The 27144-nt window shown below is 39.6% G+C and overlaps 1 protein-coding gene across 9 annotated transcripts in view; it reads right to left on the minus strand.

Annotated features, from left to right (window-relative positions):
* The window catches only part of LOC124711466 (protein lap4), a 539589-nt gene that overhangs the window by 243142 nt on the left and 269303 nt on the right, over positions 1–27144 (minus strand). For all 9 annotated transcript variants that reach the window (XM_047241583.1, XM_047241591.1, XM_047241606.1 and 6 more), the window contains exons 6-10: positions 24917–24991; positions 21437–21654; positions 9974–10107; positions 9643–9754; positions 7138–7313 (exon numbers count right to left, since the gene is read on the minus strand). In XM_047241583.1, the coding sequence (XP_047097539.1) occupies positions 7138–7313; positions 9643–9754; positions 9974–10107; positions 21437–21654; positions 24917–24991 (715 nt within the window). The remainder of the gene's footprint in view (positions 1–7137; positions 7314–9642; positions 9755–9973; positions 10108–21436; positions 21655–24916; positions 24992–27144) is intronic.

Below are 27144 nucleotides of genomic sequence, written 5' to 3' on the forward strand. Positions count from 1 at the left end.
GGCACTGTAGTAAGACACCACAGTGAATCAGTGCATCAATACTTCAAGGAAACAGGCAAGCCCATGCAAAACTCTCACAGGTATGCAGAAGCAGATAGATACAGTAGCAACATCAGTTATAGCAATAAAGAAATGAAAGGATTTTTTTTTCCATTACTTCCTAGCACATAAGTAAAACCTGTTTGTCACATCAATCATACCAAATGTAACACACACAACACAACACAACAAAAGGAACACTTCACTCTGTTCCATGGGAGGACACATGCATGCAAGTAAATTATCATACTACATTACCAACAATTACATTTTGATGATTTTTCTGAAGGTACACATATAGTTAAGTACACTATATATTCTGGATATCATGAAAAAATTTTCTTTATTTTCTATAAGAACAGTTGGTGTTGTTTGTTTTTCAGCAATTGTGTTAACGAGAAAGGGCGTAACGAATTAGGCTGTTTCTTAGAATGACATACATTTTAGGAAAATGCAAGAGATGATTTAAGAAGTTCAAAAATAGTTCTCCACAAATTTAGAGTTGAAATATTGAGGTTAAAGAAAAACAAAGTGCCGTAAGTATTAAAACATGAATGAATGGAACACTAATTGTTATAGAAGCAATGATGCATAGGAAAGGAAGGAAAAGGGGAAAATAGGTCTGAATGGAAAATTTAACAACACATACTTCTTCAATCTATCATGTCATGAACGTATTACAGGACTTTTTTTTCCGAGAGCAGGCATTGTCTGCACGGGGAGACAGTTAAAACAAAGTTTTTGAGAAAAAAGTCACAAGTTTTTTTTTTTTTAAAGAATTGGAAATTTTTGTAGAAAAGAAAAAAACCCACAAAATTTTCTGAATGAACAAAACTAATTTAATTTACATGGGTCCTCCCAGTTATTTGATGAAGTTCTGTAGATAGGAACCAAAATATACCACCTGCCTTATCAAACTAACAGAAATATTTTTAAAAATAATAGTTTTGAATGTATTTTTGTACAGACACTTTTAAATATGTATTTTGTGTAACGTATAATAATTTTTACAGATGTTCTCGTATTTTTCAAAAGCTACGGACATATGTACAGATACACGCCCATAAAAGAGGCAATTAAAATGTAACCTTCATTTTCTATAGTTGTAAATTATCTTTGGATAGACTATACCATGGAAGTTACAGCTACTGCTGTACAGTCAATTTCATCTTTGGCATTCATCAATGTCATCATTTACTACCGTACTTTAAACTTAAGTTTAAATACTACAGGACAGTCGAATTAATCTTTACAAATTCAGCTAACTTTAAAGATAATTGTTAATGCTGTCACCCAACTTTAAATGTAAGTCACCATACTGTAAGTAGAATATGTACTTTACATAATGTATATGTAAGTTTCCCATATTATCTCAATTTGTATCTTTTTCCGTATACATTTTCATGACGCTCTTGTTCATTTGAAGAGCAAAACCACCCAATAAAAAATACAAAGTACCACTTTTCAAAAACTTTGCATTACAGGCCTATGGTTAAATGGAATGCAGTGCACCATCAACTGGTTATATTTTTAAGTCGAAACTTGCACAAATTTTTGAACTAACCAGTTCTAAGTGTGTATGCAGTTGGAAAAGGTGAACTGAAGAATGCAGTTATTAGTTTGTCTATGTTGACGGACAGAAAATAAAATGTAGTAGCAACAATGCAGTCATTAGCCCCTACCCTCATCCATAAGGACACTATTGTTCCTCAGACAAAAAGCAAATATGATTCGAAGTTCATAGAAATAATGTTACTATTCAGATCTTCTAGTATGAACAGTCCCAATAAAAACAAACATTGTTTTGTGGTGGTGATGGTGGTAGCAATATGACATCTTGTGGCCTCACACTTCTGCTATACGGTGAGTGGTATCCTTTCTTCAATTATTTACATTCTTCCAGAATTTTTCTTACTACCTTTATCCCTTGATCTTATTCAGAATGATTACACTGACTTGTGCAGTGCTTTTAATTGTGTAAAACACATAATTTCCAAATGACAGAAATTATAGCTGATCAACAGACAACAGATAAATTAAAGTTAACTGTGTACTTTTTGGAACATGAGAGCCTCTACTCTAATAAAGTCAAAGAAAAAAATTACTGACACAGATAGGTATAAGGGAATGCCAAAGATATACACTGCAGTAGTTTTTGCTTCTAATACTCTAAATACATTTTATCTATTAATTGTGCCTTCTCACATTTTCTGCTTTTGGTGAGTACAGACTATTTATACAGCTTCTCCTTTTTAGCATAATCTACCATCTAATTTTACCCTGCCTATATATACTCAATAATACGTAACTTACTTCCAAACCATAACCAAAAAAAATTTTCCCACTTCCAACACTACCGCTGCAATAAAATCAACCGTTTCCAGCTCACAAACGGTTCCTTTCACCTATTAAACAACAATTTTGGCTAGTTCTAACAACTTTTGCTTTATTTCCATTTCCGTTTTTCCCACAAAACTGATCATTTTTAGCCACTTCCCACAGGTTTTAACGTCATCATTTCTTTGTCAGACAATTGTTAGCCTCATTTTCATAATCTGCCACCACAAAACCACTCCTTTTAATACATTTACACGCAGTTTTTTTTTAATTTTTCCCGAATTTCTCCACCCTTTAACGTGTTTTGGAAGCAAACCAACCACCTAACCTTTGTGCACACCATTGTTTACCAACCCAAGTTCACCAAAGGATCAACATAACTCAGCTTTAACCAACATTTTTTCGACTTTTTTTCACACCGGATCTTCAGTTGCTTTCTAGTTCACCTTTATCTCTCCCCATATATTTTTATTTTCATTTTCATTTCAGCCTCATGTTACACTTTCCACCTTCTAATACCATGTCACCCTCACAACATCCCCACAATGACCCCATTAAGTTTTATTTACATTCCCTCCGCAAACATGCCTTCGCCCTAGCCAGATTGCACTCCCATATTTTATTTACTCAGGCTTGTCTGACATTTGGCATTAACCCCAAAGGCCTCACACTCGAAAATCCCATCTCTGGGTGTAACCCTTCTTTCCGTCAGTCCCTATACCATTTCCAAACTGAACAATCCATAGCCCTCACCCGCCTAATCCTTCACCTACACATCAACTCAGCCAATGAACACACCCGTCAACTCCTATCCTTAATAAGAGTCCTCAATCTTTCCTCTCCCACATCCACACCGGCTGTTCAGAGCATCCTCCTACAAGCCAACCGCAAATTAGAACAGCATGCCACCCTCCACCTCAAAAAACTATCCAATCTCCTGGGTTCCCCCCTCCAGAAAGGCAACTCACTCACCCTCCACAACCTTTCCAGCAAACCTCAACCTTCTCTCATTGCACACAGACCCAGTCTCTCTCATCTACTCAATCTCCCACTTCCAGCTCCACTCCCCCCAAAACCTCAAAATTCTAATCAACACAATCTGTAACCACAACACCCCAATTCAGTAGTTAACCTTTCCTCCACACCTCTCTCCCAATCCGAAACCTCTGTCCTATCCAAAGGCCTCACCTTCAGCCCTCATTAAAGATTACTGTCCAACACTCGTACACTCTGCTGGAAATATCACATTGCCACGAAGAAAAATAATCCTAATCCTACCACTAATGATCCAACTCCCCAAGACACTATCCAAATTGAACCATGCCTGGAACAGTTCCGTCCTCCGTCACAGCGGGACCCACCTCCTCTTCCTCAAAATCACCCTCTCCAAACCTTCCAGGAATTTCTCACTTCCAGCCTTGCCTCTCAATCCTTCTTGAAGAACCTTAATCCTACTCCCAACATCACCACAGCTGAAGCCCAGGCTATCCATGATCTGAAGGCTGACCGATCCATCGTCATTCTTCTGGCGGACAAGGGTTCCACGACAGTGGTACTTGATCGTCGGGAGTATGTGGCTGAGGGACTGCGTCAGCTTTCAGACAACACTACATACAAAGTTTGCCAAGGTAATACCATCCCTGATGTCCAGGCGGAGCTTCAAGGACTCCTCAGAACCTCAGTGCCCCTACAAAACCTTTCACCTGACTCCATCAACCTCCTGACCCCACCGACACCTCGCACCCCTACCTTCTACCTACTTCCTAAAATCCACAAACCCAATCATCCCGGCCGCCCAATTGTAGCTGGTTACCAAGCCCCCACAGAACGTATCTCTGCCTACGTAGATCAACACCTTCAACCCATTACATGCAGTCTCCCATCCTTCATCAAAGACAACAACCACTTTCTCGAATGCCTAGAATCCTTACCCAATCTGTTACCCCCGGAAACCATCCTTGTAACCATTGATGCTACTTCCTTATACACAAATATTCCGCACGTCCAGGGCCTTGCTGCGATGGAGCATTTCCTTTCATGCCGATCACCTGCCACCCTACCTAAAACCTCTTTCCTCATCACCTTAGCCAGCTTCATCCTGACCCACACCTTCTTCACTTTTGAAGGCCAGACATACCAACAATTAAAGGGAACAGCCATGGGTACCAGGATGGCCCCCTCATACGCCAACCTATTCATGGGTCGCTTAGAGGAAGCCTTCTTGGTTACCCAGGCCTGCCAACCCAAAGTTTGGTACAGATTTATTGATGACATCTTCATGATCTGGACTCACAGTGAAGAAGAACTCCACAATTTCCTCTCCAACCTCAACTCCTTTGGTTCCATCAGATTCACCTGGTCCTACTCCAAATCCCATGCCACTTTCCTCTATGTTGACTTCCATCTGTCCTATGGCCAGCTTCACACATCTGTCCACATCAAACCCACCAACTAGCAACAGTACCTCCATTATGACAGCTGCCACCCATTCCACATCAAACGGTCCCTTCCCTACAGCCTAGGTCTTCGTGGCAAACAAATCTGCTCCAGTCCTGAATCCCTGAACCATTACACCAAAAACCTGAAAACAGCTTTCGCATCCCGCAACTATCCTCCCGACCTGGTACAGAAGCAAATAACCAGAGCCACTTCCTCATCCCCTCAAACCCAGAACCTCCCACAGAAGAACCCCAAAAGTGCTCCACTTGTGACAGGGAACTTTGCGGGACTGGATCAGACTCTGAATGTGGCTCCTACCCTTGTAACCGCCCCCGGTGTAAAACCTGTCCCATGCACCCTCCCACCACCACCTACTCCAGTCCTGTAACCCGGAAGGTGTACACGATCAAAGGCAGAGCCACGTGTGAAAGCACCCACATGATTTACCAACTGACCTGCCTACACTGTGACACTTTCTATGTGGGAATGACCAGCAACAAACTGACCATTCACATGAATGGACACAGGCAGACAGTGTTTGTCGGTAATGAGGATCACGCTGTAGCTAAACATGCCTTGGTGCACGGCCAGCACATCTTGGCACAGTGTTACACCATCCGGGTTATTTGGATACTTCCCACTAACACCAACCTATCAGAACTCCGGAGATGGGAACTTGCTCTTCAATATATCCTCTCTTCCCGTTATCCACCAGGCCTCAACCTCCGCTAATTTCAAGTTGCCGCCACTCATACCTCACCTGTCATTCAACAACATCTTTGCCTTTGCACTCCCGCCTTGACTGACATCTCTACCCAAACTCTTTGCCTTTAAGTATGTCTGCTTGTGTGTGTGTGTGTGTGTGTGTGTGTGTGTGTGTGGGTGCGCGCGCGCGAGAGAGTGTATACCTGTCCTTTTTTCCCCCCTAATGTAAGTCTTTCCGCTCCCGGGATTGGAATGACTCCTTACCCTCGCCCTTAAAACCCACATCCTTTCGTCTTTCCCTCTCCTTTCGTCTTTCCCTCTCCTTCCCTCTTTCCTGATGAAGCAACCTTAGGTTGCGAAAGCTTGAAATTTGTGTGTGTGTTTGTGTATTTTTTTATTGTGTCTATCTACCAGTGCTTTCTCGTTTGGTAAGTCACAGCATCTTTGTTTTTTAACTGGTAAAACAAACATACAAATACCTACTAGAGGCTTACTGCAGTCACTGACAACTGGATGCCTCATGAGCTTTTGTTTCAGCACTAATTCAAGTGTACCGTAGCAACCAGAAAAATTTGACATGCAAGTATGGAATAAGTAAGTTTGGTTTCATAATATTGTTCATAAAGTTTAATAGTGATCTTATTTCACCATGTGAAAGTTTCAATAAATCAAATAATAAGAGGGAAGTTACAGGATTAAGCTCATTTTTTTAACCTGTTAACAAGAAGTTTATAGAATGAAGCTTTCAAATTTTAAATTATTCTTTAACATTATCTGACACAGAGCAAAATGTCTTGCTAAGTAGGTACATAAAAGAATAATAGTAGCTCAAATACAAAAAGAAGCAACAAGTCCCTAAAAATTCATGCACACTGTCCAGTATGTTAACAGTTTCATGAATTACAAATCTGTGTGTGATATGTAGAATGACCCTTTAATAATATGTAATGAGGAGGAGGAGCAGGAGGAGGAGGAGGAGCAGGAGGAGGAGGAGGAGAAGAAGAAGAAGAAGAAGAAGAAGAAGAAGAAGAAGAGTACGACACAGAAAAACAGTTCAATTTCACACTTTATCTGCGTGAAATACGTATTTCTAAACAAAAATAAGTGGCATAAAATTGGTTCCAAAAATATGCAAGCCATTTTTATCAATGTGCATCATCATATATGTATGTCAGATGGCCCTAAACAAGAAAAATAATTACATTATCACAACAAGTATTCTAAAATATAAGACACACTCTCAGCTGTTTTGACAAACTTAATTAATAATTCCTGCTTGATCAAGGCAAAACAAGGCTCAATATTTGATGTTTCACACTGTTTCATTTTTGTTCAAACAGAGAGACTTATTACCAGCATAATAATAAATTAGGAGTTCTCTTATCACATTTCTCTACCTCTACAGACAGCACTGAGATCTTTCTATTAACTTACAATTTATAACAACAATATGAAAATAAGAAATTACTGAAAATTCATACAACAAATCATTTATTCTTACTGATCCAATTGTACTTCAAATACATAAATAATGCGTTGATTGCAGTGTTAGAGCAACAGACTCATTTTCACTGATATTTCTTTCACCAATGTCTCTTAATATAATTTGATGCTTACCTGCATTAGCGTTTTCCGGGTATTCAAGTTGAGGCAACAAGAAACAAGTTAAAACCTGTTCACCTGTTTCTTCATCCACATCAGTTTGGAATTTCAGCATTGGTTGAGCTTGGTTTTCTGCCAGCCACACAGCTTTCAGATTAAGGTTTGTCAATGAAAATGGCAGATACTGTAACCTGGAATACAACATATGTTGCAGCACAACTATCTCACAAAACAACACTATCATGATGTGATGTAAAAAATATTCATTGGTGAATGATAAAACTAACTGACATATTTCTATATACACTAAAACTAACTATCACCATAAATACATTTTTTTTTCCTTTTAAAAGCTGTATCTGCAATTCATCATCAATTTTTTCAGTTCATCCTCTATTCAACATTTTAACATCCTAACTCTGGTCTAACAGACGTGCAGAACTCTGTTACTTTTGCTTTAGAAATGGATTATTACAGATTTGGGTTTTAATGTGTTAAAAAAGTAACTACTACTATTGCCAGCATGAAAAATGCTCCTACCAAGCAACAGAGTTAGGTATGTAAAAGAAGGGAGCTAGTTTTTTCACTTACAATGCAACTTCAAACATATTTCAACCAAAACATCCTGACATGTGTGTGTTTTTTCACTTGTTAGCATTAGTATCCATGTCATGCAACATAATACATCGTGTAAAGTTAAGTAACATGATGTCATGTCGTGCAACATGACACATACCATCATCTGTCATGTTGTGCAACATGACACATTGTGCCATTAAAGTTTAGGATGGAAGCATCCCCACTCTGACATACTTCCTATAATAAATGCACTTCCTGTTGTAGATGCATCCCACTCTCTAGACGCTCACAAAGTCTATTACTTGTTTTTACACTCCTCACAATGCACGTAACAGGTGTGAGTTTTGGGGAGAAATTGTCTTCTCAAGAGAGGGGGGAAAAGCGAAAAAACACCTCCCCCAGAAATTACAACAAAATTGCTTTAGTGTTCTCCCAGGACTGAATCTATCCCCAGAGATTGTACACGAAACCCCCCCCCATTTTTCCAGAAAAACTTTTTTAGCTGTGACACATATGCTCTTCAACCATATGATGATATATACTGTTTACTATGGCTGGTGAATCATCTGTATTTGGGGCAGAGGATCAGAGACTTTAGCCTATACATTGTAAAATGCAGGTGTGCTACACCTTGCATTTAAGAGAGCTCACTGGACTGCAGGAAGTAGGACTGACTTGTAAAAAAGCTTTAATATGCCAAGATGTTTTGATTTATAAGTCTTTGAAACTGCCAGGTAAGTCAGAAAGCTAGTTCCCTTCTTTTAAATCCTTGACAATGCATAGGACACATTCACCTTTTTGTGCTATGATAGGAGCATCTTTCATTCTGGTTCCCCACTTTTACTGTAGCACAATTCTGGCGTTAGGCCATACAGCTTGGCAACTGATGTACATTTCTCTTGACTCTGGCGATGGCTGATCCGGTATTGGTTCTTTTTTGAACCATGTTGCTTACACTGTGGCAACAGATACAACTTTCACAAAACAACAGGACAGCCATGAACAACATGTACTTGTCTACATTATTGCAAAATCTGAACCAATTCGCATGAGTTTCAAACACAGAAGTGGCATTTGTAAAAGAATGTACAAAAAAGTGTTTTCTGCACCTATAATCTGAATGAATTGTAAAACTGCATTTTTTATTTATTTGATTCAGTTTAAACCATTTCCAAGCATAAAAATGAATTTTACAGCTGCATTTAGCTCAACTTGTAAATCATCGTACCTTGACAACAGACATGATTAATTTGGAGGGCGGGGGCGGAGGGGGGGGGGGGGGGGGGGGGGGGGATTGTTTTGACTTTATCCATTTATCTGACTTCATGCAAAGTCTGAACTGATTCATAAAAGTTTAATGTATGGAAGTGGGACACTTCAATAACCTCACAGAATTTTTTCCCCTTTTCATGTAAAATCCAAATTGTGTACATATAAACAGTGCCATTAGCTGAGCATTAATTTCAGCCCAATTAAAACTTTTGTCAAAGGGATTAATAGACTCACACAATTTGCCTCGGTGCGAGCTCCAGTTCGTCATTCCAATATACTGTAACACAGCTATAGTAAGACATATGTTCCAATGGCTGTACAAATAGTTGCTAGTCTGAGCTAAACTAAAAACTTTTTACCCAAATTCCTACCTCAAACAAAGACCTCCCCGTGCAGAGCCTTTTCTCACATATTGGTTACAGTGCTCCCACATTGTAATGATATCTGGAGTGCGTATTGCATTGTAAGTACACCTCATAGCCAGGAGGGTGATGCATTTCACCCAGCAAAGCTAACAGCATTATCACCTCCGATGGGAATTCAATGAGTAAATTATCATGGTGCTAAAACCAATTTCAAAATTGGTGACTGGTTTAATGTTTCAAGATTCTATCATTCTACAGGTGTGGTATGAAGAAACAACTGAAATGGAAAAGATGGGCCAATTACCTGTTTCCAGAAACATCCAATACATGAAGTTCTGAACAGTTTCCGACCTCCGACGGAAGGTATTGCAGTTTATTATAACGTAATGAAAGAACTCCAAGCTGTGACAGTCGTCCTGTAAACAAATGAACAGGTAAAATATTATGTTAACTGTAACATCATAAATCCACATGAAATATTATTTTAACATATGATCATGCTTTACTACATGTGCTTAAAATGCAGGGAACTGTATCACTTCTTACTTCATAACAGAAGTTAAGCCAAACAACAGCACTGATGGAGAATGCAAACTAAAAAAATAGTGAATAGTTATGGAATTGATAAAACTCACCTATTTCTACTGGCAAGCTCTGCAGGATATTTCGGTCCACATTTAAATTTGTTAAGTTGATCAGATTTCCTATTGTTACTGGGAGCTCCATTAGGAAGTTCTCTGTCAGGATTAGTTCCTGAAGGTTTTCACATCTAACAAACAAACATCTAAGTCACATTTCACAGAAAATGGAAGATAATCTTTTATGAAAAAAGAAGCAAGTAAGTTTGTTACATTTGCAAAGCACTTGGTAAATATCCCCAACATTCACTGAGGTAAATTCTGCAAAAGGTGTGTCTGCAGCAGCAATTGGAGCATATGCAAAGGATGTAGAAGTGGTTCTTCGGTGACATGAGCACATCACCTTTCAGGAAGTAAGACACCACAGAACTCTTCTGAGCTTTCTTCATCTTAATATAAGGAGTGTTCATGTGAAAGGTACGAAACATTGTAACAACCAAATCAGCTGAAATTTGCATATGCTGCTTTGGGATAACATAGTTAGACATCTAGGGATGGGAATGTAGTGTCATCACATCCCCCTAAAAAATCAAAGCTATATCCTCATCAGCGGACAAGGTGATGCTCGCCGTCTTTTTTTGATGTCAGATGTCCAATACGCAGCGAATTCCTCAAGCACAGAAAGTCCATAAACAGTGCCATGTACTGTGAGACACTCTGCAGACTACACCAGTCTATCAAGAGCAAACAGCCTGGGTTGCTCATTGAGGGAGTGATTCTGCTCCATGGAAAGGCACATCCATACACCTCCAAGGTCACACAAAGTGTAATGGCCATGTACAAGTGGAAGCAGCTTGAGTACCCACCCTACAGCCTGGGGCTCTATTCCGTATCATTCATACTGATCGGTGCAGTGAGTTAGCTTTAGTAGTGACATCAATTTCGGTTTGAATATCCGACATTCCTATTCAGTAAGCTTCCGAGACCTTATAGCGATCGGTCCTCCTGGCGATTTTTCGACAACCATACCGAGAGGTTTTGAATTTCGGTATGGCCCTCTTGTTCGGTTCGGTGTGGGTTACTGAAGAAACAAGGACGCGTCCATGTGGAAAGTGAGTTCATAGTAGACTATCTTCCTCTGTTAGAATTAAAAGTTTAAAAAAAATCATTTAATTTCAAAAAGTCAGCTCTGCTTACGTATATATCTTGAGTGTTGGCTGAAATTACTAGCGACTTCACATACTCTTTTCTGCAAATGGTTTATTTACTAATTATCAAAATGCATTTAAAACTTTTAAGTAACAATGCAATGGAATTTTATGAAGCCTGTTAGAGGAAACCATCCAAAATTTTATGCACTCACAGCTTACCCCCGCATCATTTGGCAATGAAGTCAGCCTGTCTCTCTCTCTCAAATGAAATTAGATAAAATAACGAGTTGTAGTAATGAAGCAATGAACTGCCGTGGCAAAGGACATAGGTTCGTATACTGCAGGATGCAAAAATATTTTATCCTCTTCATGTTTGCAACATATTCTGAGACTTCGTTAATCGTCAAAGTTAAGCATTTTTCTGAAATACTCGTTGTAATTTACACGTAAGAGCGTGCTTTCTCAGTAATAAGTATCTCCGATTTCGTGACTTCCATATGTTTATTAAGAAATGAAAGATGAAAGTACTGTGCAAGAACAACTGACAGTGACATTTATACTACTTCTTGTCACAAATAATTCACCATTTTTTTTTGAATACGTAGCTTGTCACAAGTATCTGTTTGCAATAGAATCCTTACCAACAGTAGACAGAGATGAAAAATTCCCGCCTCAGTATTTTCAGACTATACCGCCATATGTGAAACATTTTCATTCATCAGGTGCATGTTATAAACTACAACGAACTTCTATAGCTACACTCGCCACACGCTCCTGAAAAGGTGATTTTTTAAATTTTGTTTTTGCGAGCAAAATTGTTGATGTATCATATAGGGAAGTAGGCTACTTTATCATTTGGATCTCTGTGAGCGAGTTACAACCACAATCTATGCATCATCTTATTATTTGACATTCTCTTAAACAATTTTTCGGGTTTGTGGAGATGTGTTCCATCTACGCAAATAATTGAAGGCAGTTCATTCACATATGCGTTTCGCTTCTTTTATTTGTGAAGCATCATCACAAATAAAGAAAGCAAAACGCATATGGCAATAAATAAACTGCCTTCAATTAGTTGAGTAGAGGGAATGTACCTCCATGAAGTTTGAAGCAACTAAGGAATGACGGAAAACAGAAAAAAAGTGACAATTTTTTCAGGTGTTTCTATAGATGTACTTGTACAATGTGGTTCTACACTCTATTCTTCTATAGATGTACCTGTACAATGTGGTACTACACTCCATTCCTAACTCATATTCTGAAACAAGAAACCCAAAACAAGACATCGATGTGAATGAGAATAAAATTACATAATGTGACATTTATGACAGTTTCCAGAACACAGTCAATATTCTATTGTTATCACGCATTCATGGAAGCATGCGGTCAGCAAAATTTGAACAGTATTACGTACTGAAACCTCGTTTTTCGGTACTGTGCCAGCTGCTAGCCACTTTTGAGTTCATGTCACTGTGGCGTTCCAGCTTGAATGCACGGATCTGAGGCAGATTGCTTTTGATTGGTTGGTACGAGGAGAACTGAGAACAGCTTTTCTGTTCACTAGGACAGTTCGACATTGCTTCCGAAATGCTTACAGAATAATGTTGGGGCTCTCTTTCGAAAACAAGACCATTCGGTGTGCTCATGTACCAAACTGATCAGCAAAATGGCGGAAAGATACAGAATAGGGGCCGGCCCTGCACATGTTGCCCTGCAGCTTAAATGTAACTGGCCTGCCGAACAACCATCTCAAAAGCACTTCAGCTCAGATGATGAACTGAAGGACACAGTAAAGGAGTGGCTCATGTCACAGCCACAGGAAATCTGGAAATGGGGAATCCCTTGGCTCATGAAACAGTGGGATAGTTATGTTCAGGCCTCTGGTGAGTACTTTTGAATAAAGACCAACAATACCCAAAGAATTGTTTTGGTTGCAAATAATGAATTATTTATGAATAAAGGAACCAATTCACTGAAAAGCAGAAATGCTGCATCACCAACAGAAGCACCAACAAAACATACATAGCTTTGCTTTGCTAGCTTTCGGCATGAAATTTCTTTCTCAAGCTATAGGAGAAAAACACAAACACACACACACACACACACACACAAAACCACAACCCTTTCCCATTACCCCCGTCCAATATGTGTCAACTAGTTGTGTGCTGCCATCTTGCACCCTAGACTGTGAAATCACAGGCCCAGCCATCTGCCACCTGCCTCCTCTACCTGCACCTCTAGCTAGCCCATGGACGGCTCCCCGCTTTCCCATGAGCCGCTAGATGCTTGCCACCAACCCCTTCCTGCCTCCCACCTCTCTCAATCTCTCAGCCCACCTCAGCCTACACCCCCACCTCATCCCAGTACACTCACCGTGGGCCAGGAGAGACCTGACAGTTGACTGATCACAATGTAGGGAGGAGACAGGCATGTGTGTGTGTGTGTGTGTTTTCTCCTACAGCTTGAGAAAGGTATTGCACTCCAACAGCTAGCAAAGCAAAGCTCTGTACCTTTTGCTGGCATATCAGTCGATGACGCAGCACTTCTACCTCTCGATGAGTCATCTCCTTTATTCATAAGTAATTCATTATTCTCAACCAGAGCTTTCAGTACATTATTATACCACAAAGTGTTGTTTTGTATGTTTCCTTTTGAACACCCCTCATATTTTACCAAGATTCTACTTCCATCTTACAGTCATGATTTGGTAATCACCAAAGTTTTCTGCAGCTAAAAAGACAAACATACGACTTCAAATTGCAATTACATTTTCTTTGATGCTTTCCCTTTGTTTACCTTTTCTGTGTTCAACTGAACTACAATATGCGGAAATGGCATACCTAATCAAATTTGAAAAGCTGTGAGCTTATGAAAAAGACCCACGGAAGTAGCATATTCAGATGATATTTTTGTTTTCAAGAAATTGTGGACCAGGCACTATAAAAAGGTGTGTATCATATGAAACAGCAGAAAGAGGTATTCCCAAGAAAAATAAAATTACTTTTCAATTGTCCAAGTTGAAGCATATTAAACACAAATCAGATATGAAATGGATGAGTGTTGCTTATTACTATGCCGATGGATGGACTAGACAAGCACACATTTTCTCTTGAATGCTACGATATCCCTCAGAATCTACTGATGATAAAGCATATCTCAATGGCAGTCCTCCAGTAATCTGCAAAAAAATTGGACAACATATGAGGTGTGGCTGTAAAATAACAAGACTATTGTTGTAAAACATTTTACTCCAAAAAATACATATTTAATTACTGTCACCCTCAATATACTCCCCCCTTCTATCCCTACAATGTTCCATGCAAACTTTCCATTAATGGAAACAGTGCTGTAAGTCTTTCTCTTAGAGCTGCTTGATGACACTTGCATTTTTTCTTTCACTGTTTCAATGACCCAAAATTTTTTACCCTTTAATGCAGATCTGAGCTTGTGGAATGGATAAACACCTTATGATGCTAGGTCAGGCAAATAAGGTGGGTGGGTCTAACACTGGGGCTCTACTTCAACAGAAAACTCTTTCATCAAACAATGTGATATAAGTCAGCACACTGTCTTGATGCAGAATCCATGACTTGTTCTTCCACAATTTGGGTCACTTTTTCTTATTTTCTCATGGATTTGAGCAAGAATCTCAAGGCAGTAACGTTCATTAATAGTTTGACCTAAAGGAATCCAGTCAAGATATACAATTCAATGAATATAAAAAACTATCATTATCGCTCTGAATCTTTATTTTCTCACTTGAGTTCCTTTTTTTTTTTTTGCATTTTCATGAGCTGCTGTTTATTCGATCATGAGAATTTTCCGTACCGGTTCACGAACACTTCTTTTATGTTGAACTGGTTGTGAAAAATTTGCCTTACATATTCTTTGTTAATATCAATGGTCAGATTCAACCAGATTACCTACTTTTTCAAGATTTTCCTCCTTTTTTTTAATGCTGAATGGCGTTCTGCGTATGACTACTAGGCCATCTTGCAAATGCTTGAACCAGTAAACTTGGGTACATGATGAACAGTCTTTTCCAAAGACTTCTTTTAGTAACGGATAGTTTTAAGTCATAGTTTTTTCAAGTTCTATGTGAAATTTGGAGACAATTCATTGCTCTTTTATTACAATTATCATTTTATGGCGAAACAATGAAACAGCTCTTGCACAAACTAAGGCCACGGCTACAATGATTTGTCTCCAGACACTAGAGATGATGCACTGAATGAGAAGGCTTCACGCTGCACAGCTATTGGTTGTTCATCTATGGCACATGTGTACTTAATCTACAACAGCATCAGTCCCATTATTTTACAGCCATACCTCACATTCCTGCAGGATATAGTGAGTTTTTCAAGACACTTTCCAAATGTCCCCAATACAAACAGAAGGCGAGGTCAATGAAAGAGAAGTGAAGCTGCCTGTAATTACTCCATTCATATGCTCTTCCCAAGATTTTTATCAACTGTAGTCACTTCCTAATTTCCTATTATGTGAAACAATAATAAAAAAGTCTTTTCTGGCAGTTTATTTCATCATAACTTTTTAAAATTCCTGTGTTGTAGAAGTCATACTTTGCAAAAAGGGCGTATTACAATAAACAAATGCACAATAACTGACTGATGCATCCCACTTTGGAGTAGATGGGGTTGGTTGGTTGATTTGATGAGGGGAGGTCATTGGTACCACAACCCAATGTCCCAGAAACTAAGGGTGAATCAACATCGACAGCACAGTCCAGTTGATAGGAAAGGAAAATGGGAAAAGAAAGATGAAAAAGGATCATCAGGCGAAGGAGAGGCAGGGAGGGGGCAAGAGCACACAGTGCCCCCAATGCGCTATGTGCAATGGGATGCTAGCACTACTGCCTACCCATCCTTGCCCCACACCATACCTTGATTGTGATACAATCAAGACAACGCCAGGAGAAGAAGACACAAGAAAAGGGGAAACAAAACAGCACAAATGACAAGACAAATCCAGAAACAGGAGTAGAAAACCTGACTAGAGTGAAGGAAAGGCCAAAGGCATCCCAAACCAATGCCAACACTAACCAAGGGTCTCCAATTCTGGAAAGAAATTCAGGTACTTATATCTGAGAGGACAAATCACCCACAAAGAAATATGAGGATGGACATAGCTGTAGAAGGCCCATCTGCGAACACCTATAACAAGGAGAGTAGGAGGGCATATTTAGTACGTAGGTGCAAAAGGTGGGGGCAGTCCAGCAAAATATGGACCACCATGAGGGGGTCCCCACCAACTACAAAGAGTGATGACTCATCACAAAGTAAAAATTCATGTGTCAATCTGGTATGGCTGATACAAAGACGGCAAAGGATGATAGATTCCTGCTGGGAGAGGCAGAGGGAAGAACACCACATGATAGGAGTCCCCTGGATTCCACAAAGCTTATTACCGTATTTACTCGAATCTAAGCCGCACTTTTTTTCCGGCTTTTTGTAATCCAAAAAACCACCTGCGGCTTAGAATCGAGTGCACAGCCAGCGGAAATTGTGAAAAAAGTTGGTGGGAGCCGCCACAACTTACTTCTGCCGTTGAATATATGTAGCGCTACACAGGCATGCTTTGTAGGCACAAAGATAAATACTGGCGCCAAAACCTCTGCGTCAGTTAATAAATTAAAAAAAAAGGGTGGAAGACAAGCTATTTTCAATGTACTACGAAAATCCGACGGGCAAGACTGTTTGGGATGTTTGTCAATATGGCCAACTCTACGTTCTGAATTTTTTTCCTATCTGTGAGAAGAGATGGTTGCTATTATAGGAACTTTTATAAATTGTGCATCACATGCAGTATCCTCGTCACCATAAGAATAATACGCATATAAACGTTTTGCCATGTATTGTTTCATGTTTTCTGCTATCTCATTTAAATCCGGTCTGCCTAATAAACTACGAAACTAGAGTGAGACAACAGCAAACGTGGAAGAATATAAATATCATGTCATGTTTATATTCATATTATTCTTATGCTTAATAGTGATACAGTCAGAAATGAAGCACGGCAATTGACTAGATTTTTAAATCTAAGATGACTCTAATTTCTGTGTACTAAAGAGGCGCCTGCAAAGATTTTCAAACGGAGAAAAATTTTCGCTAAACTCTCGTTCAGAACGGTAGCGCGCACAAAAGCAAGCCATGCCGCGAGCGGCGACAGGCCGTAAACACATAAACACGCACTATCAGAATGCGGCAAACAATGCATGACACAGTACAGTAACGCATTTTCAGCTTAGAGTGACGCAAACACCTTTAACAAAGAAAACTGCGCTTATCAGATCAAAGAAAAATAAGCTATCAATTCAAACCAGACGAAGCACGTGGAAAAGGAAGGGTACCCGTATAAATACGGACGGAGCGCCTGACGCGTAGCAATGGCTACCTGGTAAACCGTAACTGCTGAGCTTACGACTCGAACCAAACTACCGTCGCTGTATCGTCATTCATTCGACCTAAATTGTGTCTCATATTACAATGGACCAACTTTGTTTCGATTTGGAGATGCGGCCTATAATTTTTCTCTCCCCTTGAATTTCGAGTCTCAAATTTCAGGTGCGGCTTAGATTCGGGAAAATATTTTTTCCTTGATTTCGAGTCTCATTTTTCAGATGCAGCTTAGATTCGAGTGCGGCTTAGATTCGAGTAAATACGGTAGACAATGGGGATGGCCCTCAAGAGGTGGCCCACGACTGAGAAAAAAAGGAATTGGATGTGAAGCTGGAAATCCACCCTTGGAGAGGTCACATGGTGAATGGTGGTAGGTGGTAGCCCCATCCCAACCCCCGTCCTGATAAGATGACTGCCAAGCTCATCACCCGGGATACCCGGATGGCCAGGAAACCAAAGGAAATCAACCAAACAAGCAGCATGGTCAAGATCAGCAAGAAGGTGGTGGATGGGAAAGGCCAAGGGGTGACAGGAAAAACCCTGGCTGATAGCCTGAAGGCTGCTCATCATGTCCTTACAAATGAAACTCAGGTGAAGGAGGACCATTTATGAAACCAAAGAGCCTGTTATATGGTAATCTGTTCCGCAGTAAACACCCCACATGTAACAGGCAAGAGATGGCATTCCTTGCTACCAGAAGACCTGAAGGCATAATCCATGCGACTGGTGGATTTAGAACCATCAGTATAAAAAATAACAACACGCTGGAACTTCTGTAAGACCAAGCAGAACAAACAACAGAACATGATGGAGTCTTTTGGACCCTGGAAGAGATCCATCCTAATCTGGGACCAAGAAGCTAACCAAACGGCTGGTATTTGGGAAAGAGCATTGGGTACAGAACAAACAGGGAAGATGGAGATCATGGCAGAGAGAAGCAAGGCAGAGCCCAACCAGAAATGCCACCGGAGGGCAGGCAGCAGGTGGGCGACATAACAAAGTCGTAAAAAGAATAGCGTGGGAGGGGTGTGCAGGGAAAGAGCAATGGCAAATGAAACAAGGAGCTGGGACTGCCAGTGTCAATCAGAAGTCTATCAACAGGGCTAGTGTGAGAAGCACCAGTGGCCAAATGGATACCACGATGGTGGAGCAGTTCCAAGATGGGCAGTGTAGAAGGGGCCGTTGTGTCATACATTTGAAGCCACAGTCCAGAAGGGACAGATCTAAGGCCCCATAAAGACGGAAAAGAGTAGAATGATCGATGACATGAGAGGTGTTGTCCATGAAGTGAAGGGCATTGAGTTTATTGAAACAGCTAATCTTCAGAATGCGGATGTAGAGTACACAAGTAAGGTTTTTGTCAAAAAGAAGACCCAAGAAAAAGAACTGGGGGACCACGATCAGGCATTGGGCACCCAGGTACAACTCCAAATTGGGATAGACCACAGCACAATGACAGGAAATCACTACCCATGATTTAAAGTGTGAAAAATGTGTGAGAGTGTCAACACAGATGCATGCCAAATAGCACCATGGAGCTGTCGCCCCACAGAGGCCACTGAGTGGGAACTATCCTAGATACAGAAATTGTCCACACACAGAGCACGGGTGACCAATGGTCTGACAGAGGCCACAAATCGATTACCGTATTTACTCGAATCTAAGCCGCACTCGAATCTAAGCCGCACCTGAAAAATGAGACTTGAAATCAAGGAAAAAAATTTTCCCGAATCTAAGCCGCATCTGAAATTTGAGACTTGAAATTCAAGGGGAGAGGAAAGTTTTAGGCCACACTTCCAAATCGAAACAAAGTTGGTCCATTGTAATATGAGACACAATTTAGTTCGAATGAATGACGATACAGCTACAGTAGTTTGGTTCGAGACGTAAGCTTAGCAGTTACGCTTTACCAGGTAGCCATTGCTATGTGTCAGGCCCTCCGTCCGTATTTATACGGGTACCCTTCCTTTTTCATGTGCTTCGTCTGGTTTGAATCGATTGCTTGTTTTGCTTTATCTGATAAGTGCCGTTATCTTTGTTCTTTTACGTCGCTCTAAGCTGAAAATGCATTATTGTACTGTGTCATGCATTGTTTGTTGCATTCTGATAATGAGTGTTTACGACCTGTCGTCGCTCGCGGCATGGCTTGCTTTAGTGCGCACTCCGCGGCTTTAAAAAAAAAAAAAAAAAAAAAAAAAAAAAAAAAAAAAAAAAAAAGGGGGAATTGTCTCATAAGCAAAACAATGGAAAGATTGATAATGATCAACAAGAACCAAATAATAGACTGCGTATGATAGAAGATGTTCTGAACAAGAGTTTAGCGAAAATTTTTCTCCGTTAGAAAATCTTTGCAGGCGCTTTAGTACACTACGTTCTGCACAGAAATTAAGTCATCTTAGATTTAAAAATCTAGTCAATTGCCATGCTTCATTTCTGACTGTATCACTACTACGCATAAGAATAATACGAATATAAACATGACATGATATGTAGATTCTTCCGTGTTTTGCTTTTGTCTCACTCTAGTTTCGTAGTTTATTAGGCAGACAGAATTTAAATGAGATAGCAGCAAACACAAAAGAATACGTGGCAAAATGTTTATATTCGTATTATTCTTACGGTGAAGAGAATACTGCATGTGATTCACAATTCATAGAAGTTCCTATTAGCAACCATCTCTTCTCACAGGTAGGAAAAAATTCAGAACGTAGAGTTGGTCATATTGACAAACATCCCCAACAGTCTTGCCAGTCGGATTTTCGTAGCACATTGAAACGCTGCGCAACATTCGAAGATGAACAATACAGAATTTGTATTTCATCTTTCGTCCTCCTTCCAAAATTTCATCACTGGTGGGATCCGTTAAAGACGACCTGGGCCTGCGTAAACCAGGTGTTTACAAAATCCCGTATGAATGCGGCAAATCATATATAGGGCAAACGACACGAACTGTGCAGGAACGCATTATGGAACACCAACGGCATACTCGCCTTCTCCAACCCACGAAGTCCGCAATCGCCGAACATTGTATTTCCACAGACCATTCCATGAATTACGACGACACAAAAATTTTGGCCCATACATCAAACTTTTGGAGCTCGATTATCAATGAATCTGTGGAAATAAGATTGTCTGACAACGAGACTCTCATCAATCGAGATAGCGGTTATCAGCTAAACTCTGCTTGGAATCCTGTTATAGAGAAACTTCGTAGTCGACGTAGTTATCTGCATAAAGATGGAAATCGACCTGATACTGATACGCCAGGCTTTCACAGTGGAGGGCGCGAGGCGCAGCGCACGGAGCCGTTATGAACGCGCACGCTGAGCAGCGCATGCGCAATGTCACCTCAGAAGGCTTTAAATAGCGGAGCTCAGCGCGTACTCGCCAGTACTACTACAGTGGCATTCACCTGAAGATGGCCAGAAGACTCTGCGCCGAAATATCGTGGCAGAACGTTACTGATATCCGGCAGTTCTCCCGTGTTTTTATGGAACGATTTTCACTTTTGTTACATATGTTCTTTCTGGATCTTTTAGTTCAGTTGTCTTGCTGGTGTGGTTCTTTCGCTACCTTCTTGTCTTCATATTCATCATTCTCGTCTTTAACACTTTCTCTACATTGCAAGAAGATTTGCCACCAATAGTAGCAAACACTATTTGTAGAAGTATATACACATACAAATTGAGGTATGAAGCATTAAAGCCGAGGGCTTTTAACACACACAACAGAGCCTACGTAATTTGAATGAGGTATACTTGGAAGAAATTAAGTAAGGTAAGTATTATTTCAGAGCACATTGCAGGTAAGAAACTATGCAACACACGGTTTTAGCAAAACTTCACTTAAAGCCCCCTTTAATAGTTTACAATTTTTTTCATCCTTTTTTACAACTTTGCAAAAAACCATTGACCACAATTCCCAACAATTAAAAGTACTCTAGTAATACTTACTTTCCAATATTGGGGTTCAATGAAACCAGTCTGTTCTGGTCAACCTTAAGAATTGTAAGCTTCTGTAAATACCCTAGACCATCTGGTAGACTCTCAATCATGTTCTGTGATAAATGCAGGTCCGTGAGACTCTCCAGACCACCAATTTCATTTGGGAGATCTTCCAGTCGGTTCTCCGAAATATCCAAACAAGCTAATTTCTTCAAGTTGCCTATCTCCTGTTAGGAAAAAAAATAGTTCACTGGTTGAACCCTTTCAGTGTTTATTACAGTAAGTACGTAACACAAATTAGAGAGCCAATCATCAAAATAATTATTACACAAGCTTTCAATTATCCTAGGTTAAAATGAAAAGATTTTATCTTCCACTGTCCTTAGGTATTTTAGGAATTTAGTGAGTACATAATTTTCCAAGGCTAACAGGAGACCATCAACCTCCTATTCAATTTTTATGCATTTTATTGACAATAAATGATTCATTAATATTGCCATTCCAGTGCAATTAAACTTATAAGGCCTTACTAACACTTATTATTTCTCATCCTGCTTTAACAGTGCTATTGGTTACTCTGTTGATGTAATGGACAGAATGTCTATTTACAGGACAACAGAACCATTCTTGTTTCATTTTCCAGTATTAGTTGTTTGGCAGCATTCGCAGCCATTCTTGGTTATTAAAATAATAAACCAGGCAACTTTCTCAGGAGCAGATATGGCAGCTGGTTCCAACTGCAGCACATTAGAAGTAGGTGCATTTCAAGGTCCATAAACATTCTGCTGTGTAATTTCGTGAAAAATTTCAAAATTTGGTACAGAAAGAGTTTTATACATTTTAACTACTACATAGCACAGTGAGATGTCTTTGAATTTTTAAAAGTGGCTATCCAAAGCATTCGTCTCACGAAATGATGAGTGCCATGGGTGTAACAAGCTATCTACTGCTTACCACTTAAGGACATTAGTAAAACTGACTAGCCGAGATCTCAAATATATGACCCCCGAAAATCTGCCTCTCCAGAACACTAAAATGTGTTGTCAGCAGATCTCTCTTACGGTGAGTTTGTTCTGTACGCTGAAATTCCCTTGTACCTAATAAAGTGCCAAGGAAAGTTCTTCTCTGGTTGTGCAATAGTCCACCTCAACCATGGAAACTCAGTTAAAAACAACTGCAAAATGCCCACAACCCAACATTGCAAGCTTAATTCACTCATGCTCAAAGAGTTACTGAAGCCTTTAAATTACATCACCAGAAACTGCTCCTTCAAGAACTGCTCCTTCAAGAACTGCTCCTTCAAGAACTGCTCCCTCAAGAACTGCTCCCTCAAGAACTGCTCCTTCAAGAACTGCTCCTTCAAGAACTGAGCGCTCCTTAATCACAGTGACATATGTCTTTGGAAAACCGTATTCACAGGATCAACATCAAACATGTCATATGCTGGGAAACTGAGGTTTTCAGTACAGTTTGAGGGAACCACCTACAATGACTGAGGAATAGCTTGCTGAACAATACAGAGGATGATGAAATAAAGGACCTGACAATAGCACAGAACACTCCTCCCAGCTGGAAGACATGCCTCACAAAACAGGTGATGTCAAAATAAAATTTTACGAAGAATCCAGTGGTGACGACAGTGCTCCAGTGAAAATTGTTTCAGAGACAAAAGTAGGTTTCTGCCTCCTTCAGTGACACTTGCATACTACCACCACTGCTACACTGCTACCACTACTACTACCACAACCAATCGCACACCTGACAAAATTAATGTGGAGCACCCGGAAGATATGGTCAGATGCCAATTTAAATGTACACACACGCACCATTGGCAGGTATATAAATGATTAGAATTGTAATTCTCTCTGTCAGGTACATGGGCCACCAGAGTGCATGTGGGCTGTTACTTGGCTGGGTAAAGCTAGGGCATGTAAGGGGTACTGCTTCAGATGTTGAGTGATCACTATGGAGGAAACGGAGATACCACATACACTTGTGGGACAGTGTTATCAGTGCCTGACAAAGTCTGAAAGTGTCCCGCAATGTGGGTTTCATTTGGCTGGTGGGTGGAATTGTGCAATATCCAAGACTTGTGGTGCTTTCAGATGTGACAATGGGCTAATGTTAGACTGAATGGGAATATGAGGCCACGCATACTTTTTGTCAATGTTCCAGTTGGCCATGTCTGACCATCTTAACGGAGGAACACCATACTGTTCACCAAGCACATGGTGGTCTCTTCACATCTGTGTCTGCCATCCAAGAACAAGTAATGGACTCACTGCAACATCCTGAGACACCCTGCACCATTTGTTGGAGATTAGCAGCAGCCAGAGTGGGGAACTACCACCCCATGCTGCTAATTGTACAACACAAGGCTGTGTTTGGAATAGTGCCGTGACTGTGAAGCATGGACTGCTGACTGTTTTGGAGAGGCACAGCAGTGCTACTCTTGGTACCACAGCTGACATTGGCTGTAGAAACTCTTGACAGCACTATGGTAGATCACATATATTCTGCATCTTCATGTGTTACCTCTCATGTGACGGTACTGTGTTGCCATTTTGCAATAGAACAACACTCATTCACATGTGACACGTTTCTATGGACTGTCTGGGTGATGTTGAGGCACACCTGTGGCCAGTAATATGTCCAGATCTGTCCCCAATAGAACATTTGGGGTCAGCTCAGACTTCTACTCCCCAGTGCTAGTATGAAGGACATCCAGGACCAGCTACAATAATTGTGGGCCACCTGTTTCAGAAGAGGATACAGCAGCTTCATGACACCCTTCTCAACCTTATTAGTGTCTGCATCCAAGTCAAAGGGGGTGCAATGTCAGAATTACAAGTGGACTCTCACAGTCAAGTTCTTTGCAAATTTGACTAAATCTTGTACGACTACTATAACATTACATACTCTTTCAAACTATGAGGTTTCATTTTGTTTTCTTCTCCCCTGCTGGGTACATCACTTTTTTGTCAGGCAGTGTAGTAATTGTTCATTACAAATTTAAACATTACTACTATTACAATCATACATTTAATGTTTTCCTCCCAAAACCATATGTATGTGCGTAAGACCTTTGATCCCCCTTCTTTTATTTTCCTTTCGGATTATCCAAGCTCTGGTATTGTCTGGGGATGTTTGGGCCCCAACCACATAAGATGTCGAGTTTCTTTGTGTGGTCTTTTCCATTTCTACTAATCATGCACATACATGCACATGGGTACGTAGCAACACTGAAATAAATTTAACTAAAATTAATATTTCTGTTAAAAGTAAATCTTATACAGATATCTGGAAATTAAATTAATGGCATCTGTTAATTAGACTAGCTTAAGACTAGTGGATGTAATTAATGACACATATTCAATATGGTTAAAGTTCTGTTATTTGTAACACTCGTTCTGACAAAGTTTGAGGAAAATACAGAATATCTAAATTGCCTCATAAGATAAATGGGTACTTTTTGTTTGTTTTTCTTACTGGTGGTAAATGCTGTAGTTGGTTGTGGTCAAGCCAGAGCTCTTGTAGTGCTGGAAGTTTACCAATGTGATGTGGCTGAAAACCCAACAGAGAATTAATATATGAGCATCAACAATTAAAATAATTGAATTCTATAAAAGACTTGCAATTTAGGACTACTCATTAGATACAGAGAAGTACTGATCCAGTGCAGAATAATTATCAATACATCTCTTACACCAATATCTTGCCAAAAGTCAACAACAGAGGAAAAAAATGTTTACTTTCTACAACAATGTCTCGAGAAATTTTAAAAAAATCAAGAAAACAATACATTTAATAAAATAAAGATAAGAGGAGAAAAAGAGGGACAGCAAAGAGATGCTACAACCTCAGTGTAATTTGTCCACCAACTTTAATCAGCACAATTAATGTGACAGATCTGTCGCTCATAATCAAGTTATTGTATTTTTTTAATTACATGAAAGACAAAAAATGATAATAGCATATACAAACAGTACTGCTTATATTCAAGATCAGCTTTTACAGTTCGTAAAACTATCACTCTTCGCCTTTTTTACACACTTCTCAATGGTGCTTTGCTGCCCATGATACTTGTTAACTGGAAATGTAACAATTTTCAGACATAATTGACACCATAATTTCCTTTCATTTACACCTATATAGAGAAGCCACTGTTTCATTTAAACACCTAAGCCACAAAATGCATTTTTAATTAATTATTCAGTCTATTTCAAGAACTCATAATATTAAAAGTGGCTCCTAAACAATGTACAAACCTATATCGAACACGGCATCAGCATAAAAGCAAATAAAAAGCAATAGTATCAAATTGTCAAAAATATTGAGCAAATAACAGACATTAAAAAACACAATTAAGTGTAAAAATAAATTATCCATATACAATACAGGGCATGAGTAAAAACATTACCCAAATCAACACAATACTGCTTTCTTATGTACACATCAGGAGACTGCACATTCCAAACACTGAAAGGACACTTAATAATACAATAATGTGTCATAAGTCAGAACATCATTGTTTATATCATTAATAAAAAATTCTAATACTATGCAACAGCAGGTATAAGAGATACATATCACTGCTATTCGATGTCCTTAATCATGATTAAACATTTTGGACAACATAATCCTTCTGCCTATTATTTATGTTATGCTAACAATTTTTTGTGTTTATGCTGTTTCTAATACGGGCTTTAATCTTGTTTACGATTAACTTTATTCCTGAAACTGGTTGTCACATTAACTAATACCACTTTGACATCATACCTAGTGGCTGCCATTTCTTCCTATATCCCTATAAATAGTTTGCTTCTCAATGTTTTAAATTAGTAAATCAAACAATGGAAAATCCAGGATGGAATGTAACAATACGAGAGAAGGAAAGTTTCTACTCACAGCTGCGGCTCAGCATCTCCACTATAGGGTGAGTAGCAACTTTCCTTCTCTCGTATTGTTTTAAATAGTAAATCATTTAAGCCCTCAATTCTGGGTTGACTACAGTTCCAAGCACCAGAATTTCATGGAAGTGATTGGACAAGTTTGTTCACTGTACCGAAAGTACTTTGAAAATAAAGGTGACAGTCCACATAAGTAATGTGCACACCTACATCCCCCTCCTCACCCTCCCCCCCAAATTCCTTTCCACATTTTTTTCCCTTACCCCATCCATCCATCCATCCATCCCATTCACAGCTCCAAAACAGCTAAAAAGAGTATCAACTTGATATGCGAGCAGGGGGGTAAGATAAGGAAGTCTCTTCTGGATTAGCTGATGATTAGGAATGGCTAAATACACAGTTACACACTAATTGGTTTCACAGAAACTATCATATCACCACCAAAGATACAATAGATGAATAACAATTGCCACAATACATGACAGCAGGGTGGGGATTGGAAATGCAACACCCTGATCACATTCTTAGTGTGAAGAGAGATTCTATCATTAAAACATAAAAGCAAAGGGCTAATGTTCAATGACACGTTTAACTAAAGTAGCACGCCAGACAAGGACTTTATCTCACAAATTCACAAACCAATGGATAAAATCACTTATACATATAGAGACAAATACTAACAGTTTGCTCACTTGAATCGGAGTGTCAGCATGGTCTTTAAAGCAGACCATTAAATATACCTGCACAACGATACACTCAGTTTTTGGAATCCTACTTTATCTTTCTCACAAAGTAATAAACAGTAAT

The sequence above is a fragment of the Schistocerca piceifrons genome, chromosome 1 (assembly GCF_021461385.2).
Source record: "Schistocerca piceifrons isolate TAMUIC-IGC-003096 chromosome 1, iqSchPice1.1, whole genome shotgun sequence".
Lineage (NCBI taxonomy): Eukaryota > Metazoa > Arthropoda > Insecta > Orthoptera > Acrididae > Schistocerca > Schistocerca piceifrons.